General features: G+C 61.6%; 2 protein-coding genes across 4 annotated transcripts in view; one reads left to right on the top strand and one right to left on the bottom strand.

Moving 5' to 3' along the window:
- Nucleotides 1-1,403: 1,403 nt before the first annotated feature.
- KCTD17 (potassium channel tetramerization domain containing 17) lies at nt 1,404-11,801 on the top strand. Of its 3 annotated transcripts, none has more exons than XM_036253058.1 (7): nt 1,404-1,614; nt 2,706-2,814; nt 4,887-4,978; nt 5,868-5,963; nt 7,980-8,105; nt 9,298-9,391; nt 10,950-11,801. In XM_036253058.1, the coding sequence occupies exons 1-7, from the start codon at nt 1,405-1,407 to the stop codon at nt 11,264-11,266; spliced, it is 1,044 nt and encodes a 347-aa protein (XP_036108951.1). In that variant the 5' UTR covers nt 1,404; the 3' UTR covers nt 11,267-11,801. The 3 variants fall into 3 exon arrangements, with proteins under 3 accessions (XP_036108951.1, XP_036108950.1, XP_036108952.1); XM_036253057.1 differs by lacking the exon at nt 10,950-11,801 and adding an exon at nt 9,579-10,154 and having other exon boundaries at nt 1,405-1,614; XM_036253059.1 differs by lacking the exon at nt 9,298-9,391 and having other exon boundaries at nt 1,405-1,614; nt 10,950-11,090.
- A 2,897-nt stretch (nt 11,802-14,698) lies between these two features.
- TMPRSS6 (transmembrane serine protease 6) overlaps nt 14,699-22,556 on the bottom strand; it is a 29,311-nt gene continuing 21,453 nt past the window's right edge. Inside the window, exons 10-17 of the mRNA XM_036252227.1 lie at nt 21,825-21,970; nt 21,398-21,496; nt 20,503-20,616; nt 19,259-19,375; nt 18,816-18,984; nt 17,389-17,660; nt 15,385-15,521; nt 14,699-14,891 (exon numbers count right to left, since the gene is read on the bottom strand). Coding sequence (XP_036108120.1) covers nt 14,733-14,891; nt 15,385-15,521; nt 17,389-17,660; nt 18,816-18,984; nt 19,259-19,375; nt 20,503-20,616; nt 21,398-21,496; nt 21,825-21,970 — 1,213 coding nt within the window. The 3' untranslated portion in view covers nt 14,699-14,732. The remainder of the gene's footprint in view (nt 14,892-15,384; nt 15,522-17,388; nt 17,661-18,815; nt 18,985-19,258; nt 19,376-20,502; nt 20,617-21,397; nt 21,497-21,824; nt 21,971-22,556) is intronic.

Here is a 22,556-nt window from a genome sequence, read left to right as displayed (position 1 = left end):
AAATGAGTGAGGGCTCATTGAGCACCAGGAGTGTTGCTGATCTATCAAGACCAGTTCCTACCTCACTTCATTCATTCATGCATTTGTCCATTCATTCAGTATATTAAAACCAGAGACGAGGCCAGGTGTTTTACAGACATTATATAATTTAACCTTCACAACAATGCTCTAGGACTACTATAATTCCCAGTTTCCAAAAGAGGAAACCGAGGTTCAGTGAGGAAGCTGCTCTGGAACATACTGGTAAGTCCTTGGGAGGAGGATTCTAGCAGCTGTGGTCTAGTCCCTGCCAAGAGGAAAGGCTTTACGGAGAAAAAAAGCCTTGGGTGGTAACAGAACCTTCCCCCAGCACAGGGCCAGGCTGTGTGTGACGCGGAGATCAAGGAGGGGGGCCTCCGACCCCTCCCCCTTAATCTAAGACCAGACCAAAACATGGAGAAGGAGAGGAAGTTAAGGGGCACAGCTGCCCCTTCAGCCCTCGTGCCTCCCTGGTCCCAGATGACTTGAGGAGCTTCCCCGCAGTTATCTGGCTCAGAAGGGGGCCCACACAACCAATCCCTCCTTCCCCTCCTGAATTACAGACAGGGAAACTGAGACCTCTCACCATACCTCATCCTACCAAAGCCAGGATGAAACCCACGTCTCCAGACTCCATCCAGCGCCCTACCCACTTTCCTCCCTAGAAGTCTTCCCCAAGGAGCGCTGACAGCCCATGGCAGGGAAGCAGAGGCCTTGCTGGTGGAAATGCGCTCGGAACCCACGTGGGTTCGAGCCAGGCTGCCACTCACCAGCCCTGAGTCAGCAAGGTCATTCACTTGAGACCTCATCTGTACAATGGGTCAGTAACACAGCCTCACAGGGCTGCCGAGAGTTTCAGCGAATCACAGACACCCGAAGCATCTGGGACACGGTGGGTGCTCAGGTAAGGCCCACTATGTTGCATTCAAAGGACTGATTTTGGGAAAGAACCAGCTCCCCTCCCTCCACTCCTCCGGACACAAAGGGCAGAATTTAAAAATATTAGAAAACAGACACAGGTAAACGCTATGGAAGTCCGGGAGGGAAACGTTCCTTCCCATCAGTATCAGCTGCTTGATAATGCACCGCGGACAAGGAGCAATCAATACTGGGAAGAGCGAATGGGAGGATTGGGATTTCGGGTCTCACTCCCTATTTTCCCAGTGACCTCAAATTTGACCTTCCCCAAACACACATTTGGCCATCGGGTTCCTTCAGGGGACACGGTTCGCGGGGTCTCCCAGGAAGGGCACAGCAGGGCAGGGCAGGGCTGGGAAGGCATCCGGGGACCCTGAGCCCGGGCGCCCAGCTGCCGGGGCGCGGACTACAGCTCCCGGCATGCCCCGCGCGCAGCACCTGCCCGCCTCCAGCCCGGGAGCCGGGAGGATGCAGCAGCCGGGGCCAGAAATGAGGATGGAGGCCGGGGAGGCAGCGCCGCCGGCGGGGGCGGGTGGCCGCGCTGCCGGCGGCTGGAGCAAGTGGGTGCGGCTCAACGTAGGGGGCACGGTGTTCCTGACCACCCGGCAGACCCTGTGCCGGGAGCAGAAGTCCTTCCTCAGCCGCCTGTGCCAGGGGGAAGAGCTGCAGTCGGACCGGGTGAGGCCCTCGGGGGGCGGGCTGCGCGGGCTGGGGCTGGGGGCTCCCGCTGGCAGGAACCCCGGCGGCCCGGCCTGGCACGCACGCCCGGCCGGGAATCAGGCAGGTTTTATTTACAAAGAGCCGGAGGCGGGAAGCTGGCTGGAGGAGGGCGGGAGGAAGTGGGTTTGGGAGCAGGAATGTTCCCTTGGCAACGGGACAACGCCAGGCAGCGTCCATTTGGGGCTTGTGAGAGCTGCCCTGGGCCCCCACCCCAGGAGGCTGGAGGATCGGATCCGATTCTCCCCTCTCCTTTGGGGCTGTGGGGACAGACGGACACCAGGGCCTTCAGCCCTTCCCAAACGGGACTCTCGCACTGAGGAAGGAGTGACTGAGACTGCTTCTCCCTCGCTTTGGGGGACGAGGAGGCCTCAGTGTGCAAGGAGCTGGGTGAGGAGCTCAGGGTGCCAGGTCTGGGGTTCCGTTTCGCTGTGCTGTAGACTGTTGGCATGGTCTTAGGCTGGCCCTTCTCTGCTCCGGGCTCAGCCTCCTGTCTGTAACCAGAGGAGGCTGGTCTGGACATGACCCTTTCCCCCCATTTCCTGACCATCTGATGCTGTGACCTTCGGCAAGTCCCCTCACCTCTTAATGCTCCTTTCTCTCTGTAGAGTTGTACTGCTGCCCGCCCTGCCTCCCTGCAGGCCGAGGGTGTCCAATGAGATAGGGGCTCCTTTGGAAACCTGCAAACACCCGGGATCGACTGGGGATCTGGTGGGGACAGTGTAGGGCTGGCCTCAGGGGGACAACTTCTAAGAGGGACACTGAGCCCTGCTCTGGGTCAGGTGCCACCAAAACCTCCCTGGATGCTCACAGTGACCCCTAGTTACGGGGCAGAGGATTGAGACAGAGAGGCCAAGTCACTGGCCTAAGGTCACCCAGTCGAGAAAAGCAGAGGTAGGATTTGAACCTTTGGCTCCATCATGCGACTTCGCTCCAGGGAAGAACAGACTCGCTGCTCTCGCTCCTTTCCTCCCTCCAGCCCTCCCCTGGGCCTGACGCGCGGAGCGGGCAGGGCAGGCCCCCTCTCAGCCCCTGTCCCTCGCCTCCCGCAGGATGAGACTGGGGCCTACCTCATTGACCGTGACCCCACCTACTTCGGGCCCATCCTGAACTTCCTCCGGCATGGCAAGCTGGTGCTGGACAAGGACATGGCTGAGGAGGGTGAGTTGGTCCAGGGGGCCAGCTGGGCCCACAATCTGGCCTTGCCCTCTGTCGCCTGCCAGGCCTTCGCAGAGGTCCAGAGCTGTGTCTCCCAGCCAGGCGGGACATCTGCTTTCCTCTGTGTTCCCTGCCTCTCCCCTTCCCTGACAGGGCTGAATCCCAAAGCTTCTGCCCGCATTGAGCCCAGGGCACTGCCCAGCTGACCAGCCTGAGCTTTCATGGGTGCTGTTGGGGAGGGGGCAGAGGGAGCCTGCGGGGCTGGCCGCCTTCCGTGTGGCAGAGAGGCTCTTTCTCCTGGTCTTCTGGGAAGCCGGGCAGGGTGACCCAGTATCTCACATGCCTGGGGAGGGCTTCCAGTCACCAGGTGGGTGGAGCAGGTGGCTCTTTCCCAAATTCGGCAGCCTCTGCAGCACAGTGCTGGTGTGGGCAGAGGCGGGGAAGGAGAAAGCCTGCCCCCCAGAGGAAAGTGGGCCCTGTAGATGCCCACCTCTGGGCCCAGCAGATGGTGGGGAAGCCATGCTGGGGGTGGGGTGGGGTAGGGGGGTGGCCTCTTGCATAGTCAGTGCCTCGTCCTGTCTCCGTTGGGGCACAGGGTGTGGCTCTGGGTCAGCTGACCCAGTCAGGCCAGCTTGGACACGCCACTTCTCCTTTTGGAGTTTCTAGGTGTATGGAGTGTGCGGTGACCACACTGGGGAGAGCACATCTTGCAACACTGATACCATGTGTCCGGTGCTGTGCCCTGTGGGTGTCTAGCACAGCCCATCCCTCCTCCCTAGTGCGTCTCCAGGGGGCCGGGACTTCAAAATCAGAGCCCATCGCAGGCACTGGCTCAGCAGGGCCCACGGCAGCCCCTCCGGGAACACAGGTGCCGTGGGCGTGGCCTGGGTCTGGGCGCGGAGCAAACACTCCAGCTGTGTCACAGCCAACACCTGTTTACAGGTTCTGGGTGGCTCCATGTCTGGCCACTCCCAGCACCTCCAGGCAGGGCTAGGGCCCCATGCGGGGGCCGGGGGATCTGGGTGGAGGCTCCCTAGCTGTGTGGCACTGGGAAAGTCACTTATCCTTTTGTGCCTTCGTGCCTCATCTGTGAAATGGGGTGACAGCAGCACCCACCTTGCTGAGCTGCTGCGAGGATGAAAGGAGCTCACGCGGGTGCATCACCTGGTGCAGTGCCAGGCCCCGAGGGCCGGTGATGCAGTGTGAGTGGGCTGCCATCCGCAGGGCTCCACGGGGCAGCACCACTCACCAACGCCCGCCCTGTGCCCAGGGGCCCAGAGGCCAGTCATGGACACAAGCAGAAGGGTCCCTGCCCTGAAGGAGCTTAGGGGAGTCCAGAGGTCTGGGGCCATTCCACTTCACTGGAGAGGTGACTCCGTAGTCTCTAAGACAGTTCCCTTAATGGTATGGGGACAATGATGCCCTCTCTCCCACGTCCCCAGGGCTTGTGGTGAGCGCAGGAGTGGCTGTGCAAACTGTAAAGTGTGGGAGCCGGGGGCGTGCACATGCTCAAGACCGTGTGTTTACGGTGGGCTCCGAAGTCGGAGGAGCTGGAGTGTGAAGCTCGGCTCTGCCGCTTTGGGCTGTGGGGTCTCAGACATGCTGCTTCTCTTTCTGGCCCTCAGCTGCCCCATTTCTCCTGTGGGGCGATGACAGTGCCTACTTCTAGTTCCGAGAATTAACTGCAATGAAGGATGGACAATGCCTAGCATAGCGCCTGGCACTTGGCACGCACTTCATAGAGGGGAGCGTGTAATGGGCTCAGCCAGGGTCCGTCTCGTTGTGGCATTCTAGAGTCGAGTGCCAGCCAGCCTGCTGCCTCCTGATGGACCCAGGGCAGCCCCCAGATTAGGGGACTGGCAGGCACCCCTCGGTCACCATGCTGAGCACAGCAGAGGTGTCAGGCTGCTGAGTGGCAGTATCTCGCCCCTTCCACGGAGAGCGTGGGATGCAAGGAAGGAAATGTTTCCTCTTGCTTGACCCTGAACTCAGAGATGCTCGTCACCCTCGTGTGACTGGAGCAGAAGGGGGCATGGCCAGTGGGAGTGACCCAGAGATGGTTTTGTCTGTGCCAGGGGTCCTGGAGGAAGCCGAGTTCTACAACATCGGCCCCCTGATTCGCATCATCAAAGACCGGATGGAGGAGAAGGACTACACTGTCACACAGGTCAGGGCGCGGGGGACCACAGGGCAGCATCCGTGGCAGAACCCTCGGTGGGGGGAGAGGGGGGGGCAAGGTTGGGGGAGGTGGAACAGTTTTCCTCGGGGAGTCCGCTGGTGTGCAAGCGGAGGGGAGTTGCCCAGCTCCGAGATGGCCTAGCAGAGCCCCGGCCAAGGAGATAAACGCTGACTCTTTCCCCGCTTCGAATCTGATCGCCTCCTCGAATCTGTTCGCCCTGTGACCTTGGGGCAGGCACATCCCTCTAGACCTTGGTTTCCTTTGGAATGCAGGGGTGCTGAGAGCTGCCCACCCCTTCCCTTCCTCTCGGGCAAAAAGGGGGCCCATCAGGGGGCAATGCGAGAGCAGTAAATTTTGCGGGATCACGCGGTCCCCTGGAGGGCACAGCACAGCTGCTGGCGCTGGCATTTCTGAGCAGTGGCCAGTCTGTGGGAGGAGCACCGGCCCGCCGGGTGGACTTGGGGAACATGCAGCCAGGCACCACCTGGCTGCTGGTGGAAGGGGGAGGGCCTGCCTCGGTCAGTGACCCAGAATGTCCCCCAAGCCCCTCCCTCCCCTCTTGTATCACCTTGTTCCAGTTCTGGCTTTGCCACTCTTTAGCTGGGTGACCTTGGGCAAGTAGTTGACCCTCTCTGAGCCTTCATGGAAATCCCATAACTCAGAGTGTTTGGGAGGATCGAGATCACGCATGTTGAGTGCCCGGCACGAAGTCGGCACTGGGAACATGGCCCCATCTCTCCCCTACCACTCCCCCTTCTCTCCTTCCAGGGGCATATGCTGTGGGAGGAGGGAAGCTGGGGGGAGGGCAGGTGCTCGCCCCCCTCCTGGGTGCCCGTCGCCCCCACAGGTGCCCTCCACATCGCCCTTCTGCCAGCAGGTCCCGCCCAAGCACGTGTACCGGGTGCTGCAGTGCCAGGAGGAGGAGCTCACGCAGATGGTCTCCACCATGTCTGACGGCTGGCGCTTTGAGCAGGTGGGCTGGGGACATGGGGACCGCGCCCAGGACCTCCCAGTCTGTAGGCAGCATAGGCCCTCCCTTCCTGCAGCCTCAGCCTCGGGTCCCCACTGCTGCCCCCCACCCAGGGGTCTTCTCAAGTTAGAGTAAACAAGATTAAGAAAGGCCACCCTTGGCCTCAGGTTGACCAGGACAAGAGAGGGTAGGAGCCCCACTTGCTGCGGGGCAGCTCTGGGCGTCCTTGGTTGGGAGTGCTCACAGCAACCGGGTAGTCATTTACACGGTAGTATGAGCGAGTCTCTGCCCCTCCCCCCAGTGATAGCTCAGCTGCAAGGAGTTGAGATCCACATAGGTGAGCGGAGTCCACCTGGGGTCAACGCCTGGAACAATTCCATAGGCCCCGCTCCCAGGATCCCTGCAAGGCCCGGGCCCAGTCACAGGCATTGCCATACTCAGGGAAGCCCAAAGCGGTGACTTCCCCTGAGGAATTTAGAGTGACCTCTAGTTCTTCCCAGTCCAGAGGCAGGTTTTCCATCAGGGACTTTTTTTTTTTAGATCCTCACTGGAGGATAGTTTTCCATTTATCTTCAGAGAGAGTGGGAGGGAGGGAGGAAGAGAGAGACAGAGAGAGAAACATCGATGTGAGAGAGACGCATCGATTGGTTGCCTCCCGCACGACTCTGACCAGGGCCGGGGACGAAACGCAATTGCAGTACATGCCCTTGGCCAGAATCGAACCCACGACTCTTTGGTCCGCGGGCCAGTGCTCTAACTGCTGAGCCAAACCAGCCGGGCCTCCATTGCTCCATCAGGGACTTTTGTTATAAGTGGTGTTGCCCTAGTAACAGTGGATGTCCCACCTGTCTCAGGTTTCCAGAGCAACAGAGCCAGGGAGTTAACCCGAGGTCAGATCTGCCCGTAGAGAAGGTTTGGCTAGCCGTTTATCCACGCCCACACGCATGCTCCCGGCGGAGGCTGGAGAAGGGCGAGGCTGGGCTTCCTGGGATGGCCGGGCAGTGTGGAGGAGGGGCCCCGTCCAGGAGCTAGAGGCCTGGTTCACGCCTGGGCCTCACCAGTGACATGCGATGTGACCCTGAGCAAGTCACGTCTCCTCTCTGGGCCTCAGTTCGTGGTCTGTGATGCAGGACTGTCGGGAAGATCAGAAGGACCACTGATGGAGTCCCTAGCCCAGGGTAGGACTCTAGACATTGGGATGAGCTGGCATCAGGCAAATAATTAGAAGTATTTAAGTCTGTAAGGCCCTAGGGAGGCCTTGGGATCGCAGATTCGAATTCTTGTTCCCCTCTTCCCCTGTGGGACTTCCAGCAGGTCACCCCTCTCCGAGCCTGCCTGCCAAGCTGGCTGGTACTTCTCTGCCTGCTGGATGAGGGTCCCTGAGGGCTGAGTGGGGCCTGTCCCAGGCAGGACCTTTGTCGGCCAGAGGGGCCTCTGGCCATGGTTATTCCAGTGACCCCAGAATGCAGGTGGGACCACCCTTGAGAGGCTGTGGGAGTCTTTGGCCATTGCTTGGGCTCGCAGAGGCTGAGCCAGCAGGTCAGGGGCACTGGTCATTTACCTCTGACCTGAAGAGTGGGGGCCTGTCCTCCCTCTGCTTCCAAGAGTGGACCGAATATTCTATGGAGCTCCACCATGCCAACCTGGTTCTGGGGCTGCTTCAGCCACACGCGGTAGAGAAGGTGACAGCCTGCCCATTGCAAACCTCCTGCCTTTAGGAAGTGGCCTGCTAGATCCGGGTGGGCTGGGGGAGGAGCTGCAGGGGTACCAGAGCCTCCCTCCAGGGACCTGGCCCAGCCAGCCCGAGGCTGGTCTGAAAACACAGCAGAAGCCTCGATGGGGGAAGAGAAAAGGCTCCTGACTTTCAGCCCTCAGGTGTCCTCTGGAAACCCAGGGACATGCCTGAGCAAAACAGCCAGGTCAGGACACGGGTCGGTATCTTGACAAGTGCTGACTGCCACCTCCCCCTCCTCGCTGCCCCCACCTGGACCTGTGGTCTCTCCCTGCCCACCCCTCTAGCTGGTGAACATTGGCTCCTCCTACAACTATGGCAGTGAGGACCAGGCGGAGTTCCTGTGCGTGGTGTCCAAGGAGCTCCACAGCTCCCCCCACGGGCTGAGCTCCGAGTCCAGCCGCAAAACCAAGGTGAGCCTCCCACCCGCCTCCCCGCTTTCCACCCTCCCCTCCCTGCGCCCCACGGAGCCATCCCCGCTTCTTCTTCCTCCTCCTGCTGCACACGCATAACCCTGGTCACAGCCAACGCCATCCATCCCATGCCACCCATGGTCCTGTCTGCTCATGCTGGTCACCCAGGCCCAGGCTGGGGAGCACCGAGATGGGACCATCCCGAGGGTGCAGCAAGAGTGACTTAGATGCCACTTGAGTGGTGGCCATGGTGGCGTGGCACGAGGGGAGCACTCTGGCTGAGGGGTCTGGCGTGACGTGTTCACTCTGTGTGACCTGGACAAGTCCGTCCCCTCCGCACCTCCGCTGTGTCCTCTGAGAACTGAGGGGCAGATCACATCCTATTGGTGGACTTCTGGCTCCTAATGGGCAGTTTATTCCCAGGGGCGGGTCCGTGTCCCCAGCTGGCCTCGGGCGCCCTGTGGGAGAGGCGGCAGGAACCCCGGGGGTCGGCCCTGAGTTTCCAGCCTGGACCCACCGCTGGTCGGAAGCCTCAGGCGCCTCCGTAGGCCCGTGGGCCAGGCAGCAAGCCAGGCTGGGAGGAAAGGAGACCGCTCCTTCCGGGGTCTGTCCCTGTGCGTTGGAGACATGCAGTCTGGCTTCCTGTCTGTCTGTCTGTCTGCCTTCCCTGTCCTGTGACTTCCCTTGCCCACCAGCCCCTCCGGGCCAGTGGCTGGCCTGCCTTGCAGGGTACAGGGCCAGCCTTTGGCTTCTGCCTCTGGGCCAGAGCCTGTTGCTGGCATCCCAGTCCTGAGTGGGGTCTGCCCTGGGTCCTCCCAGGCCTCATCCAACTCCAGGGCAGCCCTCCTAAAACGAGGCCTTCCCAGGCGTCCCTCAGGGACACCCCCGCCACACACCCACCCGTCGCACCCCCACTGCAGTCCTCTTCGTCCCCTCACCCAGCCTGCTCCATGTGACAGCAGCCAGCCTGGCCCGGGAGCACCCCGCAGGGCCCATCCTCTGCTGGTTTCTCCAGTCCCTCCCCAGGCTTCCCAGGGGACTGGACCAGATGCCCCCGCCTCTGTGCTGGAGCCCTCCTCTCTCCTGGGAGCCCCCCGCCCGCCCTGAGCTGGGGCCCACGGGGACAGCCGCCCGCAGGCCCCCTTGTTAGCTCTGCACTCTTTCTTCCCTGGGTCCGCCGGCTGGTTCACAGAGCGCGGAGGAGCAGCTGGAGGAGGAGCAGCAGCAGGAGGAGGAGGAGGTGGAGGTGGAACAGGTGCAGGTGGAGGCAGATACACAGGAGAAAGGTGCAGCCAACCCCCAGGAGAATGATTGCTAATCCAAGCCGGAGCCGCCCGCCCGCCCGCCCGCCCTGCTGGACTCAGCGCAGAACCTGGGGGGCCGGGACTGCGGGGGGCGGGCCACCAGGGTAGCTCAGCCGCCTGCCTGCACCTCACCTGCATAACCATCCCTTCTCTCACTTTCTCTTTGCAGCCCAGTCATCTCGGGACCCCGCTAACCTTTTCTCCCTCCTACCACTGCCTCCTCCTCCGCTTCCCGCTGGAGGTCCTGCCTCATCTTCATCCACCTCCTCTTCCTCCTGGATCTCATCTGCACCCTGCCTCTTCCCTCTCTGCCCCTGTCCGGGTCTTCTCTCTGCCTGCTCATGCCTCCATCCCGGGGCCACCCTGGCCCCAGCCTCCTGTGCCCTCCACCCAGGCGCCCCAGCCTTGCATCTCAGAGCATCCCCCCTGCCGCCGCCTGCATCCCTTCTGGCAGCTCCTGCCTCTTGGCCCGAGGAGGAGGGGTGCAGCTGCACCTCCTCTGGGCCTGCCAACCCTACTGGGCACCTCTGAGGCCGGGCCGCCGGCCCCAGCGCCTCCCGCCTCGCCTCCTCCTCACATTTCCTCCTTGCAGGTTCCCGTCTGCACCCCTCAGACCTGGGGCCGCGCGCAGTGAGGGCCTCTCAGCCCCTCACCCGCCCCCAGAGCTGCCACCCTTGGTTTGTAGCTTGGCGGAGCTGGAGGGAGGGCAGAAGCCAGGAGGGTGCTCAGCTCTTATTCCTCGGACTTGGGCCAAACTTTGGGCTGATTTTTCTCCCCTCATCAAAGTTCCCAGCCGACCTTGGCCTTGGATGTGAGGATATGAGAGAAGAGAGTTAGGGGTGGAAACTGCCCTCTATCTGCCCATCAGCGCCGAGCAGGCTGGGCAGGAGGGAAGGGAACCAGCCGGGTGCCTTGGCCTCCCCTGCACGCGGGAGCTCCTGCCTCCCGGCCTCAGGCCTGGGTTCCCGTGTGCGGGGCGGGAAGGACAAGGCACACCTCGATCCTGGCCTACGAGGAGCCAGCCAGGGCTCAGGCTCCGGTGTGGCAGACACAGCCCTGGTCTGGAGCCCAGAAGCCCCATCGGGCTTGTCTGCCCCAGTGTGACGGGCAGCTCCCTTCCCCCAGAATGGTAGTTGCCTTTGAAGCAGAGATAGGGAGCTGCTCTCTGGCCTGCCTCTTGGCCTTGACCCCCTGGCTGGAGTCGGTGGGATCTGGCGTCCTAGGCAGCCCCCACGGCCCCGAGTTGGGTATGGGGCTCCCAGACAGGCCAGCTGGGTCCCCTTCCTGTCCCCCCCTTCTGGGCTCTGACTCCACCTTCTCTGGGCCTCAGCCCCCTCCCTGCTCCCAGAAGGGACCCTGTGACTCACCTACTCTCTCTCTCTCCCTCTCTCCCGCACCCCTTCCTCCCTCCCTCCATTTCAATCTCCTCTCTGTCCTCCTGGCCCCCATCACCCCCTCCTTACCGGCCCCCCGCATCCCCTTCCCGGTGTCCTGACCACCCTGCACCTGTCCCCCTTCCTCTTTCCCTCTTATTTTCTAGCTGTTACAAGCCAGAGGCACCCGGATGTGAGGCCCCAGATCACCTCCAGGGACTTGGGGTTCCGATCCGAAGTCCTTTATTTTTGTACCGCGGGGTGGGCCCCCAGCTCAAGGTGGAGGAAGTGCCCCTCCCACTGCCATCTCTGCCTGCTCCTGTCTCCCTGCTGGGCCCTGGGGCCCCTGGGCAGAGCTGCCTGCCGGTGGCCACAGCGTGGCGCTGTCCAGCTCTGTCTCCCAGGCCCCTGTGCCCCCTCCCCCGAGGCCCCCAGCTGCATGGCGGATGTGATCCCTCCTGGCCCTGTCACTTCCCCTCCTTGAGCCTTACTCTCCCTGTCTGTCAGATGGGTTCACTCTTCCCCCACTACCTCACGGGCTGCTGTGAGGTTACACCTAAGGGGATCGGGGTCCCAGAAAGGCCTCCCTCAGGGAGTAAGGGCCAGACCCACGGTGGCCCCCTTCACCCTCCCCTCCCAGGGGAAGGACCAGTGTAGCCCCAGAGGCGCGGATATTGGTGGGGGATGAGGGGGGTGGGCTGGCCCTACCCGAAGGGGGTGTGACTCGGCCTTCACCTGGACTGCTGGGGACAGTGCAGTGGCCAGGAGCGGGCAGGCGAGGGGAAAGGGGGACACCCTCTGTCCGGGCCCCTCTCAGCAGTGCTCAGCCGCACCGGGGAATAAAATGCGAAGGAACCGTGGGCCCGGTCATCTCTCTCTTTCTTTGGGTCACTTTTGGAGACGGGATAAACTCAAGGTGGGGTAGATGACCCAAAGGTGATGGGGCTTTTTCCTAAAGCCCAGGGACCCTGCCCTGTCCCCTGTGGGGTGGGGGGCTCATGGCTGGGCCCTCTGCCCCGACACCCAGAGCCTCTGTCTTGCTGCCCACCGCACTGGGCCTGTCTCAGCTATAAAACGGGTGGGGCCAGATGACTTCCCAGGCCCAGCCCCTAGTCACGGGGTCTCCTGCCTCCAGGCGGCCCTAGGCCAGCTGGGGTTACTGAGGGGGTGGGGAGCTGGGTTCCAGGCTTTCCGCCCCTGTGGAGACCACCTTCTGCTCCATCCCAACCCCCAGGACACCCCCGCTTCCTGCTATGACAACTCTGGGTCACCACCACCCCTCCCTATTGCCCCACCCTCTGCTCCAAGTCCCAGAAACATAAGCACCAGGTCCCTGTTCCACCTTTTACAGCCCCCTGGACCCTGGCTTCTCTTCCCGCCCCACAGAACCCTGCCCCTGCCACCTGGCCAGTTCCCTCCCCGCCCTGGTGCTGCTGGGGGACAGCCCTGCAGAGCAGGGACCCCCTAAGCAGAGGCCTCTGGGGCCAGCAAGGCTCCTCTGCCTCGGCATTGGGGTGGGGGTCACGACTCCCCACAGGGCACTCCACTTGCTGAGCTGACCTCACTTCTTCTTAAGCTTCACCTGAGACTATTTTTGTCCATTGATCTTTAGGGAGAGGAAGGGAGGGGTGGAGGGGGAGAGAGAGAAAAGCATCAATGTGAGAGAAACACATCGATCGGTTGCCTCCCACATGTACCCTGACCAGGGCCGGGGACCAAACCCGCAACCCTTCGGTTTGCAGGCTGACCCTAAAAACAGCTACGTGGGCCAGGGCCTGACCTCTCTTTACGTTCAGATTTGCTGCAAAAGAGTCCCCAAGAGTCTTGTTGAAAACATTACCCACCACCACTCTCCGTTCTTACTCAGACGAGCTAGGCCTGTAGTTTGCATTTTAGCAGAGCACCCAACAGTGTTCTGCCCTGTGAGCCTACCATCCTGCCCCCACCCTAAAGGAGCCCACCCACAGCATGTGCTCCAGCTGCTGGCTCCGCCCTCCGCAGAGCATGCTCCTGGGTGCTCCCTCTGTCCGAGGCCGCTGTCTCTTACACCCCCTCGGTCTAGGTCTCTGAGACTCCTTCCTTCTCCCAGCTGGCTGCCCCTTCCTCTCCACCACCCCTGCACCAGGGGCACCGGTGGCCCAGGCCCTGGCCCTGTGGCTCTCCCCGACCACCCCCCTGGCCATGGCCTTGGTGCTAGAGTTCCATGCCTCAGTTTCCCCCCAGCCTCTGGCCACATCCTCAGCCTCCTACTGTCTTCAGCATCTCTATCTCCCCAACAGCCTCAGTGTCCCCCCAGTTACATGGGTGGTGGCTCTGAAATCCCTCCAAACCTCGCTCAAGCACCACCTGCCTCCTGGGCACCTCCCTCCTAGAGGTACCCCAAGTTCATGACCCCTTTCACAGCCTCTCCCTCTCCGGATGCCCCAGGTCAGGCAGTGGGCCCTCCACCGACCAGCTCTCAGGCAGTGGTCCTCGGTGACCCCTCCTTCACTCACCCATCCAGTTGTAGACAATGAGGGTCCTTCCCCATGGCCCCCTCAGTCCCGGCCCATCCTCTCCTGCCTGGAGTTCTGCAGTGGCCTCCCTGCCTCCCACTCTCTCCACACTGGTGCCAGTGGTGGTTCTGAACTGCGAATCCACTCATGTGCCACTCCCCTGCTATAGAGCCTTCCATGGCTCCCCAGGGCATGCAGGTCAAGTCCATAACTCCAAGCTCTTTAGCATCTGATCTCAGTTCCCCACCTCTCCCAGTCAGCCCCTGTTAACCAAACACACCTTACCGTTCCCTAGTGTGCCGCGTTCCTTTGGGACACTCTGCCTTTGCACATGCTGTTCCCCTGCCTAGAAGGCCCTTCCCTACCTCAGCCACCTTGGAGCCCAGCTCAGGTCTCCAGGCAGCCTTCTCTGCCTTCCCACTGAGAGGCACCCCAAAGCCTTCATCCTGGATCGTCATCCCCAACCCCCGAGGTCAGGAGCCAAGTTCTGTGAGTGTCTGAGGCCCCAGCACAGCACTTGACACTTGTCAGGACCCTGGGAGATGCTCGCAGGGAGATGACCGGAACAGGAAGGGGTGTCAAAGGGTAGACAGGAGCCAGGAGACCCAGCACCGGCTGCACTCCTAACCCCTGGTGAGAGCATGAGATGCCTCTGCCCCTCCCTCAGCCTGTTTCCTCCCAAGGGTTCAGAGGAGCCCATCCCTATCCCACCCCTGTGACCCGAGGGACACCAGCCACCCCTGCCCCCGCTGACCCCCACCTTGGCCTCTGGGCAGGAAGCAGAGTGCTGTCAGGGGTGAGGGCGGTGCCGGGGCCCCATTCAACCCCCAGAGCCGGCCTTGGGCAGACGGTTTTATTCCAGGGCAGCTGAGCTCACCTCCAGGTGAGGGCGGGCGGGCCCGGGGCAGGCGGGGGCGTGGTGAGAAGCCGGGACCCAGGGCTCCCCCACCGTTGGCTCAGTGACAGCTGGCCCACTGGGCTGTCTTCAGGGCTCTGAGGGCCCCCCTCCAGCACCTTCCACCCCCACTTCTCAGGTTAGGCCGGGGCTTGGAATCTGCTCTCTGGGGGTGCTGCCCGCGCAGCCTCAGCACCGGGGTCGGGTGGGGCTTCAGACACTCCTCCTGGGACCTGGAGGCCACATCTCTGCTGAACAGTCTCCCTCGAAATCAGCAGTGAAGAACGGGGCAGGAAGAGAGGGGATGGGGGCCACAGGCTGAACGTGAACCCACCAGCCGGGCCTGGTGACCATTCTGGGCACGCAGGGAGTCTTGACCGCCCGCTGAGGGCCCTCTCTCTCCTGTTCCCTCTCTGGGTGATGTCAGGAAGCAGACTGCGGGGCAAGGCGCCCCCTCCTGCTGCCACAGGGCCTGCGCCCCAGAGTGCTTCTTCCCCCGCCTGATGGGTGCTCTGGGCTGAGTCCGGGAGGTGGGCCCAGCTCCGCAGGGGGGCAGCTCCTCAGGTCAGCACCTGCTGGATCCAGCCAATCACACCTGTGATGCGGGTGTAGACGCCAAAGTAGTTGGGCCGGCCGCAGCCCAGGCCCCAGCTGACCAGCCCCGCCAGGAACCAGCGGCCACTGGGCTCCCTGCACACCAGTGGGCCACCCGAGTCGCCCTGGGGGGAGGAGAGACAGGCTGCGTCAGGGTGAGGGCACCCCCACTTCAGGACGGAGTAACTGCTGGGGCTGAGTGACCGCAAGGAGGTCGCATTGCCTCTTGAAGCCTCAGCTTCCCCATACCTGGGCCCGGCCTCCAGTGAGCCCTGACCGGCCGCGGGCTGAGTCCACAGGCCCCGTCCACCTCTGCCTCCTTCTAGAACTCTCTACCATGTCACCTCGGGCCAACTGCCTTGCGGTGGGCAACGAGCAGAACCCGGTTTGAGCCCGGACCTGCCTGCCCACCATGGGTCTCTCCTGATCTGTGGCCTGCAACATGGGGCCAGTCCCTCAACCCCCTCGAGCCTCAGTTCTGTTATCTGTAAAGTGGGGACAGACATCCCCACCTTGCTGGGGGCCCACAAAGCTTCAGCAAGCTGATGTGAGCAGGTGCCCAGGCCCTGGGTAATATGAGCGTCCCCCTCCCCCACCCCCCAGGCCCCAGGGAGTCACCTGGCAGGCATCCTTCTTGCCCTTATGGTGGCCGGCACACAGCATGCGGGGCGTCACCTGGTAGCGATAGGCCTCGCTGCACAGGTCCTGCGGGATCAGCTGCACGTCCACCTTCTGCAGGCCGTTGCTGGTGGGGCCTGCCCGGCGAGGGCAGGGCCAGAGGCAGGGGTGAGAAGATCCAAGATGCCCAGGGGGCCCTCCCTTCCTGCCACTGTTTCCTTGGCATCTCGCAAGTCCTGCCTCCTGCCCTGCCCACACCCTGCACCTCCACCTCCTCTGTGTGGCCCAGGGGCACTGAGCCCCACCAACGCCTGTCTGGACTGGCGTCTTCTCCAGCTGCCCCTCCCCTTCCTCCTCCTGCTGGAGGCCTCTGGGCCCCTCCCCTCCGCTCTGTGACGGCCCCAGGGGGTTTTCCCAGAGCCTCCACTGCTCTGAAACCCCTCAGCCTCTCCCCCGTCCCGCCCAGCACTCATCCACAGGGACCGTGGGTGGAACCCCCAAGAAGCTTCAGCATGCACTGGGCCTGGCCTCACTCGGAGACCCGTTCACTGGAGTGGGGTCCGGGCATCAGCGTCCTTCTGGAAGTCCTCAGGTGGTTGTGAGCACCTGCCAACACCCTCCCCACCGAGCCTCACCGATCCGCCTGCCGGCTTTCCTCTGCTGGGCGTTCCGAGCTCCCTGGGCTGCCTTACTGGTAATGCCTCCCCTCCGCCAGGACGGCCAACTCAGCTTAGCCCGCCCACCCTGGGAGCCTCCCTCGCCCTGCCTGTAGGGCGCCTCCTCTGGGCTGCCTGCCTACCCAGGTCGGCTCTTACACTGCCTGTCTCCCCAGCGGACGTTCTCACTTCACCTTTCTGTCCCCATAGCCCAACTCATGTCTGGCATATGGTAGGTGCTCATAAATTTGTCACAATGAATGAATGAATGAATGAATGAATGAATGAATGAATGATCAGGGAACCAGTCCTTGCTTTACCACTGTTCTCCAGCAACCTCTTAGGCCAGTCACTTTTCATCTGAGCCTGTTTCCTCCTTTATAAATTATGTATACAGCCCTGCCTCCACATTGTAAGTCGCTGTGCACATTTTACTTTTTTGTTTGTTCGTTGATCCTCACCCAAGGATATTTTTCCATTGATTTTAGGTAGAGTAAAAAGGAGGGAGGGAGGGGGGGAGAGAGAGAGAGAGAAACATTGATTGGTTGCCTCCTGCACAACCCCAACCCAGGCTGAGGATCAAACCTGCAACCCAGGTACATGCCCCTGACCGGGAATCGAACCCATGACCTTTTGGTCCGGGCCAGTGCTCTAACTGTTGAGCCAAGCCTGCCACTATTGTACACATTTTAAAAGCCACCACCTGAGGGCACAGGGCATGGCTGTCAGCCCAGCCTGTGTTCACAGAACTGAGAGGTGGCCTCTAGGGATAGCTGGCACTGATCAGTTTAGGCACAGCAGGGGCTCTGGGGGTCAGGCAGTCCTGGGTTCCAGTCTCTGCTCCAACCCTCTCTGAGCAACTGCTAAATGTCTCCGAGCCTCAGTTTCCCCACCCATAAAATAAGGCCATAATGCTCACCCTAGGGTTATTAGGTGGATTAAATGAAACTGTTCCCTTCAAATCCAGCCTTAGTTAAGACCTTGTTCCCCAACACACAGACACACACACACACACACTCATGTACACCTCCACCCCACCAAGGAGCAGACGGTTGGAGCTTGCCTGTAGGCTGTGGGGTCCCTGGCCTGCCCCTTTACCCCACACATATCCTCCAAGATAACCTCCTATGACTTCAGTTCTCCTTAAATGCCATTCCAGGAGGAAGGGAAGGGCCAGGAGGGTAGGGTAGTAAAAGGTTGTTTTGTTCTGCAAAATCCAGTCCAACTTTATCCTAGGACTTGCAGGCCTTGGGGGCAGAGCGCTGGGCCCCCTGCCCTGCCAGCTCTAGGCTAGATAGGGGAGGAGGCGCACCCCCCCCCCGTCTCCCCACCCCGCAGGCCTGCTCACCACCCTCGCGCAGGGCGCCCCAGCCGGTGATCCAGCAGTGCAGGCCTGGCTCAAAGAAGTGGGAGCGCGCAGGCAGGCAGACGGGGCGCACCGCGGCCGAGCGCACCACGGGGTGGTCCAGCTGCAGCAGGGCCACGTCGTAGTCGTGGCTGTCCTCCTCGTGGTAGGGGTGCAGGAGCAGGCGGTTCACCTTGAAGGACACCTCGCCCGGCCAGCGGGAGCTCTGCCACACCTTGCCCAGGAACACCGTCCACAGCGCCGGCGAGGCCATGCTGGGGCAGGGAGGGTGTCCTGCTCAGTGGCCGCCTCTCCCATCCCAGACCTTCCTGGGAAGGCCAGGTGGCTGGAGGCTGGCACAGAGCTCACTGTCCACCCTGGAGCCCGCTACCTGGGCTCCAGCCCCAGCTCCACAGATATGTGTGTGCTGCTGTAAGCCTCAGTCTCCTGATCTGTGAAACGGGAATAGCACTTTCTACTCATGTTTCCTGGGGAACGCAGTCAGTTTATGTAAAAAATCAGCACGGTGCAAGCACCTGACAGGCACCTCCTTCTCTCTCTGTGTACTTTATAGGTGGGCTGCTGTGAGCCCGCTGCGACTCGCCAGTCCTCACCGGGAGGGGTGGGAGTTGAGTGTGGAGGAATCTGCAGACCGGGCCTCCGAGACCCCTGCATGCTAGTCCAGGTCTTTCTTTACTTTCTGGGCAGAGGGGGCCAGGGATAGAGTGAAAGAGAGTGAAGTGGTCAGACTGCACTTGGAAAGAGTCCCCGGGCACCTGGGCTCTGGGCTGCGGGCGGTGGGGGCGATGGTGGCAGTGTGGACGGGCAGTGGGTGAGGATTCGTCCGGAGCACTGAGAACACTTGCAGTCTAGCTCTGGATGTAAGGAGGAGAGGGTGTCCTGGGAGCTCCAAGCCTTTGGTTGGGGACTGTGCAGACCGGGACAGAAGAGGAGGTGTGACCGCGCTGGGGGCGGGGGCTGGGGTCCCCGAAGATAGGGCTGGGGTGGAAAAGGCATCGTGAGCCCACCACCATGCACACGGGAAGATGTCTGTGAGGCTGGGTGAGACGTCCCTCGAGGGGACCACCTGGAGGGGAGGGGTCATGGTCTGTGAGGGGCCAGGCTCTTCCGTTCTCTGCTGTGCCTCCAGCCTCAAGCACACCCCTGGCACACAGCGGGAGCAATGGGTATTGCTGAATGGGTGCATGAGTGAGTGAACAAGCGAATCGCTGGCCTAACTTAAAACAAGGCACCCAAAGAAGAGCACAGAGAGGTTGAGCAACCTGTCCAGGGCCACAGAGTATGTTTGGGGCGGAGCCGGGATGGAACCCAAGTGTGAAAACGGCCAGGTTGGGCAGCCCCTCACCAGCCTTCCCTCTGTCTGTTAGGGCTCAGGGACACGGGGCCTCCCTGCCACAGCCTCCCCTCACCTGTCTTCCTGGAAGCAGTGGGCAGCTGTGATCACCCAGCGGTCAGCGATGAGGGCTCCCCCACAGATGTGTCGGCCCCGAACCTGGAGGCTGGCCTGCCACGGCCACTCACCCTCTGAGGAATCGGCCCCGCCCACAATTCGGCCCGAGGGGCCCTGGAGGCCACAGTCTGGGGTGGGGACAGAGGGCAGGGGGGACAGAGGTGGAGGGGCCGGAAGGCCAGAGCGGCAGAGACAGAGGAGGGGAGGGAAGAGGGAGAGCAGAGGGAGACACGGAGGGGAAGCATGAAGGACGGAGGGAGATAGACAGACAGGTGGACGTGAGCATTCCCTCCATGGACTGATGTCCTGGTGTGGGCACCCCTGCCTCCCTCCCATGCTCCAGGGCCTGGGGTGCGGGGGGGGGGGGCGCCTGTGGAGCCGGCGGCCAGCGGGCAGGCTCACCACAGCTCAGCTCATCGGAGCCGTCCCCGCAGTCCGGCCGCCCGTCACACTGCGGGTTGGGCTTCTTCACGCAGCTTCGATCCGCACACTGGAAGGTGAATGTCCCACAGGGCACCCCTGGGATAGAGGGGGTGGGGGCAGGGCACAGAGGATGGGTCCCTGCGCCCAAGGCAGCCTCCACATCGAGGCCCAGGGAAGACAAAGCCTGGAGGAGGCCAGGAGGTGGCTGGTGAAGGGTCTCGTGATCATAAGGCAGGCTCCCGAGGCTCCTTCAGCGTCTCCTAAGGCAGACTATGTGCCCCCCCCCCCCCACTGTTCTGTCGAGAACAAGGCTATGTCTCCCGCCTCAGACTGGGGCCCCAGGCCATAGGGTCACGCCTCCCACTTCAGTGTGGAACCGGAACGCAGAACCGTGACTCCACTTTCAGACTAGGCTCGAAGGAGCAGACGAGGCTCTGACTTAGCCGGTGGTCCTCCAGGTCCTGGCCCGACCTGCCGCCCACCCGCTCCTCACTGCCTTCGCACGAAGACGTGCTGCTCCACTACCTGTTCTCACCTGGTCTCCTTTCCTCTGCCTCTGCAAGGCCCAGTTCAAGGCCTGCCCCTCGAGAAAGTGTCCCCGCCTGATCTCCCCCATCCCCAGCCTCCCCCGCTCCTGGACATACGAACAGAAGGCTTTGACAGTCTCGCATCATGTCCCCAGAGGGAGAGATCATCTCTCTGGTATCTTTTACTCCTCCTTCCTCCCTCTGCCTCTCCTATCACTGGGTAGCCCGCAAGCGTTGGTTGGTTGGTCAGATGGATGGATGGATGGATGAACCAATGGACACAGGTAGAAAGTTGGGCCAACCAACAAATGGATAGATTGATGGTCTAGTAGGGAGACTGACAAACAGCTCGGATGGATAACTGAGCGGATGTCAAAGGACAGACAGGCAGTTGGAGAGAACATGCATTCACAGATGGAACAACGGACATACAGACAGATAATCGAGTAAACCAATAAATGGGTAGATTGATGGTTCAGTGGATAGGGAGGTGGTGGATGGATAAATGAGTGGATGTACACTCAAGTTCTGGCTGGAGACACCAGAAGACGCGTGGATGCGTGGATGGACACACGATGGGTTGGTAAGTGTCTGGACAACAGCAGAAACCTTTGCCCGAGGAGCATGCAGAAGGGCTGGCTGGCTGAGACCCATTCCCTGGTTTCCCTCCAGACGCCTGGTCATACTGCACCCTACCTTCCTGGCATCGCTCTTCGTCACTGCCGTTGAGACAGTCGGGCTGCCCGTCGCAGACCCTGGGCAGGGGGATGCACGTGCTGTCCTCCTGGCACTGGAAGGTGGCTCTGCACACTGTGTGGGGACATCGAGGGGGGGGGCAGAGGAGCCAGGCTGGGACTGCACGTCGCAACCACAGATCTCCTCCTCGGCTGTCACACCAAGTGTCACAGCGGCTGGTGAGACCCCATTTCACCGGTGGAAGCGGGAACAAGGTCAGCTGGCTCAGCCAAAACTCGAAGCCAGATGTTCTGGTTCCGAATGAGGCACCGTGCCCTCACCCGGGCAGGATCATCCAGAGGAAGCATACCCCCCTTCCTCCGGCTTCTCTCCCCGCACCTTGGGAACTTTGGGGGGGGGGAGGAGGCAGATCTGGGCAGAGGAGACCAGAACAAGCGGCCCAGTGGTGACTCGGGGTCCGGAGCCAGGATTCAGGGAAGAAGCTTGGAGACCGCCAGGGCCCTGAGCCTCTTCTGCGGGCTGAGCAGCTCCACTAAGAGTTAGCAACTTCCGTCTGAACCCCTGAAGTGGAGGGGTGAGAACCCATTCAAGGGAGGGAGACGGGGGTTCTCCCCTTGGCCACGCAGGGCCTGCCCTCTGCTCCTTCTTGGATGGCCGGCTGGGACAGGGGCGGGGGTGAGGGCCTGGTGGGGATAAGCCCTGAGCTGGAGTCAGACCTGGTGCCAGCTGGTCCCCTCCACTGCCCCACGGAGAGGCCACTCTCCTCATCTTGCCATCTCAGCAGAGAGAGCCCCACTCCTGGATGCTCATCACGGCCTGCACGCCAGGGTCTCTCCCAGGAGCGGGCTCAGCCCATGGCGGAGCGGGGGCGGGGGGCTGCGCGGCGGCCGCTCACCGCAGTTCCTCTCATCCAGGCCGTTGGGGCAGTCCTTGACCCCGTCGCAGGCGGGCACGCAGAGTCCGTTCACAGAGCAGAGGAACTCTCCCGGGCAAGCTGGGGGGCGCCATTAGGAGGTGTCAGCATGAAAACACGAGTAGATGCAGCAGCTATGTGCTACACGAGTACCCACATGTGCACATGCTGTGTACATGGTCCATGTGGACATCCATGTCCAGGCACAGCACACACACGGTATGGGTGAGTGTGCATACCTAGTGAACACATGACTGCCTTGCACAGGCGGGCACACACAAAGCTGCATATGTCTGTGTACACATGCACGTGTTCACGCGCACACATGCGCACACATGCTCACTCCCTTCGTCTAGCGTCCTGGTGCCGTGGGCGTGGGGGGCCGCCTCGCCCGCCAGCTCGTACTCACGGTCCGACTGGTTGTACAAGCCGTAGTGCGCCTGCACGCCGGGCCCGGTGAGGGAGGTCTGGGAGGTGAAGGTGATGGTGACGCCGGTGCTGGCCAGCACGGGGATCCTCTCGGCATAGGGCTGCAGGGTGCGCAGGCCACACAGCCTGGGGGGACAGACACAGACGAGGGCCACTTGTGCGGGGACTTCGAGGTTCTTGAAGCACCTTCACCCTGTGAGGGAGGAATTGTTCCCAAGGCCAGAATCCAGCCTCCTCGGGACCAGGAGGTCCCACCAGCCTGCTCAGGGGGAGGTGGGCCACCAGACTCTCACTACACCAGGAGCTGCGGGGGCGGAGCCCTCGGGTCCCCATGTCCCCCCCAGTCCTGGCCTGAGGAATAGCCGGCCTGTGCTGTCTGGACACTGTGACCGTATTCTTGCCCCCCAACAAATGGTTCCCGAAGTGAGGTCTGGGGGTCCAAAGTAAAAGTTATTTCCCGATAATGCTCAGATATCATTTGCCTTTTTAACTCTCTCATGAATACAGTGGAACTTTCCAGAGACTATGTGATGTGATCGATTAAATGCAGAGTCAAATGCAGGGATCCAGTTGTGGTCTAGTAATCCAGTTATTAAGGGAAGTTACAAAAGTGTAAAATGGTGTTATTTTTCTCACCAAATATTATTGGCTTTGAAAAATGTAATTTTTAGATAAAAATACGTTAACATGTAATGGGTTTATTATTACTTTA

Source organism: Molossus molossus, unplaced genomic scaffold, assembly GCF_014108415.1.
Source record: "Molossus molossus isolate mMolMol1 unplaced genomic scaffold, mMolMol1.p scaffold_m16_p_10, whole genome shotgun sequence".
Taxonomy (NCBI): Eukaryota; Metazoa; Chordata; class Mammalia; order Chiroptera; family Molossidae; genus Molossus; species Molossus molossus.
The sequence above is the reverse complement of the archived record's forward strand: the minus strand, read 5'-3'. Positions and strand labels throughout refer to the sequence as shown.

Excerpts from the sequence above, each read along its gene's own strand:
- KCTD17 (XM_036253057.1), top strand. The coding sequence starts at position 1,405 with ATGCAGCAGCCGGGGCCAGAAATGAGGATGGAGGCCGGGGAGGCAGCG. Across the intron at positions 1,615-2,705 it reads AAGAGCTGCAGTCGGACCGG|GATGAGACTGGGGCCTACCT; the intron begins GTGAGGCCCTCG and ends CGCCTCCCGCAG. Across the intron at positions 9,392-9,578 it reads GGCAGATACACAGGAGAAAG|CCCAGTCATCTCGGGACCCC; the intron begins GTGCAGCCAACC and ends TTCTCTTTGCAG.